Source organism: Stomoxys calcitrans, chromosome 4, assembly GCF_963082655.1.
Source record: "Stomoxys calcitrans chromosome 4, idStoCalc2.1, whole genome shotgun sequence".
Lineage (NCBI taxonomy): Eukaryota > Metazoa > Arthropoda > Insecta > Diptera > Muscidae > Stomoxys > Stomoxys calcitrans.
In genome coordinates this window covers 155,773,423-155,784,979 of record NC_081555.1, presented here as the reverse complement: position 1 = coordinate 155,784,979, position 11,557 = coordinate 155,773,423, and the positions used below count along the sequence as shown (strand labels likewise).

The 11,557-nt window shown below is 36.3% G+C and overlaps 1 protein-coding gene and 1 long non-coding RNA gene across 2 annotated transcripts; one reads left to right on the top strand and one right to left on the bottom strand.

The window, feature by feature from the left end:
• Positions 1 to 1,370: 1,370 nt before the first annotated feature.
• On the top strand, positions 1,371 to 3,790 carry LOC131997251 (uncharacterized). The gene is made up of 3 exons (XR_009398149.1): positions 1,371 to 1,441; positions 1,510 to 1,888; positions 3,620 to 3,790. It is a non-coding gene; the product is annotated as an uncharacterized LOC131997251 (long non-coding RNA).
• Positions 3,791 to 4,057: 267 nt separating this feature from the next.
• On the bottom strand, positions 4,058 to 6,482 carry LOC106096039 (tether containing UBX domain for GLUT4). Its single transcript, XM_013263559.2, has 5 exons — positions 5,924 to 6,482; positions 5,510 to 5,867; positions 5,095 to 5,449; positions 4,856 to 5,039; positions 4,058 to 4,176 (listed from the first exon to the last, which is right to left on the bottom strand). The coding sequence occupies exons 1-5, from the start codon at positions 6,421 to 6,423 to the stop codon at positions 4,080 to 4,082; spliced, it is 1,494 nt and encodes a 497-aa protein (XP_013119013.2). The 5' UTR covers positions 6,424 to 6,482; the 3' UTR covers positions 4,058 to 4,079.
• Between the last annotated feature and the right edge of the window lie 5,075 nt (positions 6,483 to 11,557).

The window sequence follows — 11,557 nt, the reverse complement described above, 5'->3', positions numbered from 1 at the left end:
GATTTAATGATATATGATGATTTTGGCGCCTTCTCAAACACAAATTTATTTTTAATTTTAAAACATAAATCCTATTTTGTTTACAAAATTATGAAAAGATTATTCAAACGAGTAAATAAAATCCAGGCCAAATGTATCAACTCGATTTAATTTATTAAGATAATCTTAGTAAAAAGAGCAATATATTTATGTAAATTTAACCTATTATAGATTTTGAAATGTTTTTTTTTTGTTGGCTTTTGCATATATTTTGGAACAATTATACATATGTACATATATAAATAAAATATACATATACCCACATACATATATAATTATATGTACATACATATACAATAAGAATTTTCCAAAAGGGTGTAATTATAACTTTTTCTGTTTTTCAAAATGTATGTAGTATTAATATAGTACAGGTGATAAATTTGCCTGATTTTGTCCAAATGAAATCGAAAATTAATAAAGCCTTACAGAAACTCACTGCAAATTTTTTATAATATAAAAATTATTTTTTTTTTATCCTTTTAGCATGTTAATATATAAAAACCAGTAAGGAAAGGCAAAAATCGGGCGGTGCCGACTTTATAATACCTTACACCTATCCTATAGGTACAAAGTGGGAGCTATGTCTAATTCTGAAAAAATTTTGATGGACCTCGGCCAAATGTTTTCAGATGGGTTTTAAAACAATCCGTATCACATTTCGAGCAAATATGTTCAAACTGTAATAACTACGGTCCACAAATAACAACATTAATGTAAATTACCCAAAATTTGACGAACATATATATGGGAGCTATATCTAAATCTGAACCGATTTCGAGCAAACTTCTCAGATACTCTGAGAGTCGTTGAGGAAAGCGTCGTACGCAGTTTTGGGAAGATTGGTCAATAAATGCGGTTGCAGTGGCTCCAGGAGTGAAAATCGGGCGATATATATGTATGAGAGCTATATCTAAATCTGAAACGATTTCAATGAAATTCTCCAATAATGTCGAGAGTCAAAAGAAAATTCTTTCTGCTAAATTTTGGGAGAATCGGTCAACAAAAGACCATTTTATTGTAATATTACTGCAAACTGGACGAACATATATATGGGAGCTATATCCAAATCTGAACCGATTTTTTCAGTTTCAATAGGCTTTGAAGACGATCGGATGAAAAATGCTACCTGCAGTTTGTACACAAACTAATACGGACAGACGAACATACAGACAGACGGAAAAGACTGCCTTTCGTTAGTTTATACTGCATTTCATGAATTTGCATATCACACACAACCATACATAATTCTTAAAACAGTTGCATTTTTTCGTACTTTTATCGATTATTCAAAATCGATTAAAAAAATAAATTCTGCAAAAATAGGATTTATTTTTGTATAGTAAAACCTGCAAAAAACACAGGATTTAGCACTTAAATCTTGAATTTAGAGGCCAATGTAAACGTACTTTTAGATGAGATTTAAAGTTTTAACTGAAAATTACTAACAATTTGAATACAAATCCATTTCAGGTCTATCTACACTTCAATATCGTATTTGTTTTTGTATTTATTTAGTCATTCCGTTTCCAACACATCGAAATATCTGTATCCGAACTTTCGAAGTATATATTTTTTTGGATCTTGGCAAAACTCTAAGACGATTTAACGATGTCCGTGTGTCTGCAGCCTTCAACAAGTAAAAGCGTGCCGAATCTTATATACTCTCCATAATGGATCGCATTTGTCGAGCTCTTTTCCCGGTATCTCTTTTTGGCACAAACAAAGGATAAAAGAAAATAATTGCTATGTTATTGGAACTATATCATGTTATGGTTCATTTCAGACCATAATTAAATTGAATATTGGATACCATAGTAGACGTCATTGTGTAAAATTTCTGTCAAATCTAGTAAGTATTGCGCCCTTTAGGGGCTGAAAAAGAGATCGTTTTATATGGGAGCTGTATTATGCTATAAACCGATTCAGAACATATTCGACACATATGTTGAAGGTCATAAGAGAAGCCGTTGTACAAAATTTCAGCCAAATCGGATAATAATTGGACCTGTTAGAGGCTCAAGAAGTCAAGACCTCAGTTTATACGGCAGCTATATGAGGTTATAGACCGTTTTGAACCATTCTTAATACAGTTGTTGAAAATCGTAACAAAACACGCCATGCAAAATTTCAGCCAAATTAGATTAGAATTGCTTTCTGTAGAGGATCAAGAAGTCAAGCCCCAGATCGGCTTATATGGCAGTTATACCAGTTTATGGACCGATTTGAACCATACTTAGCACAGCTATTGGAAGCCATAACGAAACACGTCATGCAATTTTCAACCAAATCGGATAAGAATTGCGCTTTGTAGTGGCTCAAGAAGTCAAGACCCCAGATCGGTTTATATGGCAGCTATATCAGGTTATGGACCAATTCTTACCATACTTACCACAGTTGTTGGATGTCATAACGAAACACGTCATGTAAAACTTCAGCCAAATCGGATAAGAATTTCGCCCTATAGTGGTTCAAGAAGTCAAGGTCCAAGATCGGTTTATATGGCAGCTATATCAAAACATGGACCCATATGTCCCATTTGCAATCCCAATCGACCTACACTAATAAGAAATATTTGTGCAAAATTTCAGGCGGCTAGCTTTACCTCTTCGAAATTTCGCGTGCTTTCGACAGACAGACGGATTAAATGACTTACTATTTAGCCGTAATTTTTCGTGAGTGTCTCGTGGGTCGGGATTTTCTCATCGTTCGTAATTAGTGTCGTGGGCATGATGTCACTCGCTCACGCACGAAGAATTTTAATTCAATAATGGTCACGCACGATCAAGTGATTGGATTTGGATCTTACTCACGGATGTGACTGAATTACGTGGCACAATAATATCTTAGTTATAGTGAAAATGCCTTTAACAAAATTAATACAACACTTGTCAACCTCGACACTTTGCCACTCTAGCTGTCTCTTTCCAATAATCCTCGTCCAAATGTAAAGGTGAGCAAGCTCGTTTTGGTCCAAAGGACCGATCGCCGCGGCAACGTTACGCTCATTGGTTATTTAAAGTCGCCAAAAGGTTATTTAAGGGCACTCAGTATTTTTGCAAGAGCCGGTGACGTTCGACCTCTTTCTAAGACTCCACTCGATATCGCGGATTGTCCGCCACTGCAATTGCAGCTTTTCCGTATATCAAGCATTCCACTGAGCTCAGCTGAGATTCTCGTGATGACGATGTACACCACACAAATCGGAGCTCAGATTTCCAACCGTCCTGGGTTCAAATAACAGCCCGACTTTATTTAAATTTGTTTCTCCGTCAAGACGAGGATCATTATTTTAATTCTTTACTTTCGAGACGAGGTTAATGATCGAAAATTTTTAATGTAATAGAATTTCGAAGCCAGATGGAACCAGGGAAGCGATCCGGCAACACATCACCGACCCACTCACAATATTCTCGTACAGAACGAGGAATCCCATGGCAGCTGGTTTTATGTTACGGATTGACTCGATGGAGTCTTTCATTGTACCAGTACAACAACATAAGTTATATGTTTTAAAAGCAGTAGAGTGGGTTGTGATTTCATATGTAATGGTAGTTGTTGTTGTTTTCCATTTGTATTTTAGTGCGAAATGGATTAAAAAGGGTTGATCTATAATTGTGAATCGATGCAAATGCGAATTCGCCCATGAACATTCAACCAAGGAACAGGAGCAAACTTCTTATAAACGGACCTGCTAACCTCTGCTTCGTAGTAGCGCCTTACCATTGCTAGCCCATACAATAAACAAATTTTTATTTTTTTTTTAATTTTATACTCATATTTCTTAGGTTAGAGGGTTCAATATCTCAAGGCCCAGGTCCAATTCTTTAACAGTTTTTTTATTCTAATCGATATTGCAGCACTTCCCGTAGAGGGGGGTCCACGGGCCTTTGCCCCAAAAACGGATTTTATGACCTGAAAACATTATAATGTCACATTTCGAAGAGAAAATATATTTATTGTACTTATATGTTGAAATTGAAAATATATTTTTTATTTAAATGTTAATAAAAAAATTATATTTGTATGTCGCATGTGTTTTCTTAATTTTTTATTTGATCAGAGCGTGGACGTTTAGGTATTGCTCCCGTTGATGGACTTAGCTGTGGTCTTTCTTCAGATGTGTTTTTCAGTTGATTTCTGCAATATATATAAAAATTTTTTTTTAACAAGGCCTAGGTTTACAAAAGTTTTGCCACGAAATGTGCAAGCCCTTAAACTATACTAGCCATCGCTATTTGTTATAACGCTGTTTCATGCGCAAAATTTCAGTTCAGTCAATTCATAATTACGCAATAAAGGGACTTAGAGTTCAAAAGAAAAATTCGGTTTAAATGGGTGCATATAAATAAATACCGTTTGGACCTATGTATTTGCAATCTAAACTTAGTCATAAACTTAGTCGTATTTTTAAAGTTTTCATTCGATAGTTTTTCGTTAGGAATTATTATTGCTTTCGACAGAGTTCATTGTGACATCGTTATATCGAATCAAATGGATGATTTAAAGAAGAGAAATATATGTACTTCATTATATTCAACAATTGGGATGTTGATATACTTCCATCTTATGAAATAGTGCGAGGTAAATGTAAATATGTACGCTTCACGCTTGTCTGTGCCTTCTATAAATTTATCGGCCGCATTCACAAAATAGGTTTATTTGACAGTTCGAAAAATGAAATCTGTCAAATAAACCTATTTCAAATCTACATTGCTTTGTGAATAAGGCCTTAAGTTTTTTGAATACCGGTTTACATCTTAAAAAATAAGTTAAATTTCCCTCTTACAATGTCGGAAAAAGAACGCTTCAAACTTACCTAAATTTACTGGCGGCATAAAAAGCTCCTTCCGGACTAGACAATTGCTTTAGAAATGCATCTTCAACGAGCGTACCGTTAAATGTTTCATCTTCGGGAGAAAAGTGCACTAGTGCATTGGGAACAAAATCTAATTCCAACAATGTTTTATCCAAATCCAATTTATTTTTGGGAGGAATTGTAACTGTAAATTATAGAATACTCTTAGAGAAATACACATTGGCTATGTTAATACTTACATAAATAACATGGCTGCTCGGGTTGTTTTAAGAATGCCTTAACAAATTGCATAATATCGTCAACCTTATCGATGGGCTTAAACATACCCTGAAGTACATGGCGATCTGGAAACTGTATGCGTATGACGCAATTTTTATATTGTGAAATCTTCTTTAACATTGTATTACTGTTCTCAATTTCTCTCAATTTTTCTGTTAGTAATGGTGCATCTTCATCGCCAGAAGCGATTTTGCGTAAGTCTCGTAACACCAGTTTTAGGTCATTTACAGTTAAATCGTAAAACGAATCAGGTAAATCTTCGATTTGGCTTTGAGCTGCATCCAAGGAATAAATTAAAGCATGGCGTTCACCAATCTAAAAAGCGAAAAGATTAAGACAATACGCTCAAAAACTATATTTTTTATGTTGCCTTACTATGTGGTATTCTGGTTCAATTTCGGGTTCTACAATCTCTTCCTTTTCAGGTTCAATATTGCCCTTCGATGCCTGCATCGAACGACCTGGTGCGTCACCCCAGTCATATTTTGGTTTTACCGCTTCCTTATTTTGTTCTTCTGTTGAAGGGCTGCGAGATGGCTGGTCTTCATTTTCTGTAGATTTCTTGTCTTCGGTTGTTGCCGCAGCTTTCTTTAGAGACTGCACCAAATCTTTAGTAATTGCAAAACCTCCGCTTCCTCCAGTAATTTTATTACTTTTGGGATTTTTTTCATTGTCCTTTTCATCTGTTTTCTTTTCTAGCTTTGGTGCTGGGGGTGCATAAACCATTGCCTGCCTATAGATTTAAATGAAAAGTAATTATACCAATGTTGTAAATGTAGTCATACTTACGTTTTCAATTCCTCTATTTTTTTGTTGGCCAATCGCAACAAAGCTCTTCCTTCTAATATCCCCAAAGATTTTAAGGTCGTTGCATTCATATTCTCTTGCCCCATGACATCCTGTCGCATATATACCACTACGGGACTCTCGTATTTGCATAATTCCTCATTAGCGAGCTGTTTCATGACATCCAATAAATTGTCTGTAGATTGGAAGCTGCCCTGTTTTCGAGAGCCATCTTCCAATTGAACACAAATTTCAACTTCCGCAGTAGAACGTTTCCTATCCGTCTGTGCCATTTCCAATTGACAGTTATTTGGTAGCCCACTGAACCGAAAGGGTTGTGATAGCGACACCTCTTTATTATGGTGGGTTAGAGTGAATTCTTCACTATCAAAATTATGCTTAGAGCACACATCCTCCAATATTTTCAAAAGTGTAGTATTTGGGGAAACTTTGATGATTTGCCTTCTCCCATTGGGAGTTAAAACAGTTACTCTAGACTCCATAATTGAAAACTTTAATTGATGTTGACTTGCAAAAAATCAAAAACAAAATAAACAGAAAAAACAAAATTAATGCAGCTGACAAGACGCCCAGTCAGTTATAAACAGGGAGCAATAAGTAAGGTAAAGTTGAGCCGATAAGATTAAGTGATTAAGTGTGTTTATTTGAGTCTTCTTCTTTTTCGATTACATTTGAAATGACTTATCGATTACGTTTAAAATAACATTTAGAACTATTATTGTCTCGTTCTAATACACGATGAATGAATAATGGCTACGTGCTTGACAGTGAAATGTATACATATGGATACGAATATCAAAATAAAATGGAATATGAAAAAGGCTTGCTCTCGGCCTTTACTGTTACGTACAGAGCAAAGAGAGTCTGTTAAAATAATAATTTACTTTACTTATAACTAGATAACAAATACAACGAAATAACAATTTCTGTTAAAACCGTAACTAACAGAATGAAATGGACTAGCCCTTTAATTAATGGAAATGTAAATATCACAGTTGCGTATGTATATATACATGTGTGTAAATAGCGTATTCATTAGCACGTTTTATATATGGGTTGTAGTGTTAAGACGGTGGTTAAACGAATTGAGCAAGCTCATTGTAAGTATTTAAAATACATTTAGATATAAATATACACGTATAACTAAAATAATTTAATATTCCTAGATATTTTTCTTCTCTTCTCTCATCCACGGTGTGATCCTATTATTGTTTTCTTGAAAAATTCAGGAGTGTCGAGGCGGGCTGAAGCGTTGTCATTGTTTTCATTTATTATTGCAACAGGAGAAAGGTAAGCTGAATCAGCCCATGTTGAATTTTCCTCCAATTCATAAATTTCTCTCATTAGGTCATTCTCATGTTCGGCTAACCCTTGAATAAACTTTTCTTGAAGCTTGAAACCATACGCACATAGTGGTTCAATGCCAGATTTATCATAAATGTAAGTGTTAGCATATCTTTTAGTGCGATTTACATAAAATTTATTTACACATTTCCTCAGGATTTTCCTCTCAAATATTTCCAACTCCTTTGCCACAGTAGGGGAAATTGTGAACCAGATTTGGAAACCATAGGCGAGTACCGGTCTTATAGCCACCTTATACAACAGTAACTTTGTAGACTGAGGTAAGTATTTACTGTTTAGGATATAAGAAAAAGAACCTAAAATTCTCTTCGCCTTTTGTAGAACTTCTCTGGCATGCAAGTTGAACTTCAACATCTTGTCAAATGTCACTCCGAGGTATTTTATTCTGGACTCAACAGGAATCGTGACACTATTAAGGGTAAGGTTAAGTGTTTTACTCTGGGGTACCACATATCTTGGACATTTACCAGAGGCGTTCCTAATGCATATTGCTCGGGATTTGGTTGCGTTTATTTTAATGCCCCAAGTATTATAATACTCATTAATGAGTCCGAGGTGTACCGATGCTTTTCCAAGAGCAATTTCAGGGGATTTGTCATGGGCATAAATAAGACAATCATCCGCGTATAAAATTGCCTGTGAGTCCTGTGATGTGTGTGGGAAGTCATGTAAAAATATATTAAAAAGATATGGTGCCAATACACTTCCTTGTGGGACGCCACTACCAACGGCCCCAAAGGCGGACGTTGTACCCTGTATGTCTACACAAAATCTTCTGTTTGTGAAGTAACTAGCCAATATTTTCACAATGTATGGATCAGTGTCCAACTGGACAAGCTTATAGATGATACCTGGGTGATAAACTGAGTCAAAAGCCTTTTCTATGTCGAGTGATATAGCAACAGTGCAGCATTGGTTACGCAGATTGACGATGATATCGTTGTGGAATTTCAATAGTGCATGCTGGGTGGAATGGGTTTTCCTGAAGCCAAACTGGTATTGTGGTATAGGTTCAATAAGATAACCATTTTCAACTTTTTCCTTTAGGACGTTTTCAAACACTTTCCCAATGTTGGACAGAAGGGAAATCGGACGATAATCGGATGGGGTCTTGCAGTCAGGCTTCTTCTTGATAGGGAGTATCTTTGCAACTTTCCAATCTGAAGGAAAGTATCCGTTATTGATGCAATGATTAAAAATAAATGTGAACAGATTTATAGTTGAGTCGGGAAGTTTTTTCAATAGAAAGTTAGAAACTCCATCTAAGCCACTTGATTTCTTATTATTTGTACGTTGGATAATGTCCCTGATCTTTCCAGGGTTCGTGAAATGGAAATTATCATGATTATGCAACGCATTGAACTCATCACTAAATGTATAAATATGGAGAGGAGTAACATTTATACAATTATCTATTCTCAGCTGCAAATCAGCAACTGGATTATGAGGTAGTCTTTGGCGAAATGTCTCTGAGTAGAATTCTTGGAAGTGGCGTGTGATATCGGAACTATTGGTGAGTATGTTGTCGTTCTGGATGATTTGTTGGCAGAACGGTGATTTAACTTTACCAGTTATTTGATAGATTTGTTTAAAAGCGGATGGACCAGGTTTAATATTCTGCAACCTTTTATTGAAATGATTCGCTTGCTCAATGTTGACTGATTCTTTGATAATAATTTTTATCAGTTGTATCTGCTTAGACAATACAGTATATTCACTACTTATTCGGTTTCCCGTGCGGTGGAATATTTTTTTAAGCTCTTTCTGCCAACGCTGTTTAATTTTATATAATTTCCTTGTTTTATCCGAAAGGGGGAATTTATTTTCTTGAAAAGTACTTTGCTTTGAGTGGGCATTATGAATAGAGTGAAAAGATGTTTTGAAATCATTTATCAAAATATCGATTTCGTCATTCCTAAGGTTGGAGTTGGAAAGTGGCATAATGCGGCAAGATGCAGAGTCCAATTCTTGGATAAAGCTGGGCCAGTTCGAGTCCTTATAAGAAGTATATGTTCTTGGAGACCTCAAAAGGAGTTCTGGTTGATCAACCCGGAGAGAAAATTTAATCGGAAAGTGATCCGAGAAAGAAGGCAATGTTTCGATGTGGAAATTTGGTGCAGTTCTATTAATCAGGTGTGGGCTGACCAAAAAGTGGTCCAGGTATGAGGCGCCATTTGGGTAAGAAGGCACTGAGTCACATAATCGATAAACATCAAGGCTATTATCTTCGAGCCACTTTCGTAACAACTTTCCATTTAAATTTTCGAGTAAATCACCCCATATAGGACTTTTCGAGTTCATATCACCTCCCAATATGAAACCATCAAAATTTCCACAAAGTTGTAGCAGTTTGTTCAGATCAGCCTCAAATCTTTGAGGTGGATAATTGCAGGGCACGTAAATTGAACCAATCAAAATCTTTCTACGGGTGTCATCGTTGGCAAATTCAATCTGTACTAACGCAGTACTTATTCCAACATCATTTAAAAATATACGATTAAATTGTATATTATTCTTAATAGCAACTGCAACACCAACCGAGGAGTTATTATAGACATAATTGTATCCATCTAATTTTGCTTTTCTATTTCCTTTCAGGTGACATTCTTGAATGAAACCAAAATCAATTCTATTACGATGCAGGCAGTTTTTGAGATCTATCTGGCGACTAGCATCCACCAGAGATCTTACGTTGTAAGTCAAAAATTTTATGAACCTATGGTCCATAATTAATTCGAATTTTATTCAACAGGCGCAAAAATTCATTCTTGGCCTCAGTCTTTGGCATTGTTGGATATCCAGATAAAAAAATGTTGATCTCCTGCTCCAGAGTCAACTCTTCAGATTCCAGAAATATGGAAGCTAATTTCAGAAATTGATCAATGACAGGAGGTTTTTGTGGCTGAGCATTGAGCTGCGCAGGACGCGTATGAAATAGATTGGAGAATGTATGGCCTGGTGTCACCATAGATAAGCCTACAGCTCTATTAACGTTATTCTTAGCAAGAGACCTCTCCTCAATTGCCTTAGCTACTCTTTGCCGACGAGCAGCAACATATTTCCTATATGTTGGGCACCCCCGCCAGTTAGCGGGATGGCCCACCTCACCACAGTTGGTGCAATAAGGGTCTGAGGAGTCCTCTCTAGTGCGCTGACATTCCCCGGGCTCGTGCTTCTGATCACACTTGACGCATTTGTACATTGAATTGCAATTCTTTGCAATGTGGCCCCAGCGTTGACACCGCCGGCATTGTATTTCCGAATCTGTTCTCCTCGGCTTTTCCCAGGAGACTATCTGACTCAGCAAGCCTCTGATACCAGAAATATCTGAGAGGTTCTTACCAGGAAATAGAGATACTAAAAACAGGCCAGTATTACTGTTCCTTTGTGTCTTGTACATTGCAACATTTGCCACAGTGTCTGGAATAATTTCATCTAACTCCTCTTTTATATCCTTTATTTCAGTGTCAGCCGTAAGACCTCTTAGAATAAAGGAAGGCTGTTTCAACTCCTTTGGTGTAAATGAATAAGAATGGATGCCCTTTTCTCTCAAAAGGGCCATCATTGAAGAGTGAACGGACGGATCAGAAAAAAATATTTTACTTTTATTCTTATTCATATTTTTTACCTTGAATGAAAACTTAGGTATAGTTTGCCTTAAGGTATCGACAAGCGCCTTAATGTTGACGTTGAAAATAAAAATTGGTGGGCACCATCTTGATGTTGTTTCACCGCTATCGTTGTTGTTGTTTTTAATGCCACTGCCACCCTGGGTGACTTGAGTTGATGAACTAGATGTCGAAGTAAAATCTACTTGAGAAAGGACACTTAAAATGCCGAATGGGTTGTCGTCCGTCTGTTTATGTTTCTTTAATCTTCTCGAAGTTCATTGGCTTCCAAATCATTTGGACTCACTCCAATTTCTCCATGCTGCCTCTTGTTAGCGCTTGTTTGCGCGCTCATGTTGTTGGTATTTCCAGCTTTCGAATGATTTTGAGATGTTGAAATCTCCACCTCAGCGACACCACAATCCATGTCGTGGGGTATCGAGCCAGGCATCATATATGCAAAAACTGCAATTTAGATGCCTGTTAGTTATGTGTCTTCGTAAAATTTATGATTTATTAAATTTTTTCTGAGATAAACAAAAAATATACGTCTGTCTGATTTCAGGGTTGCCGTGTTTTTTCGTTGAGCCGATAAACAAAAGCGCCTTGTGTCTTATGAAATGTCACTTTTTGCATTCACATC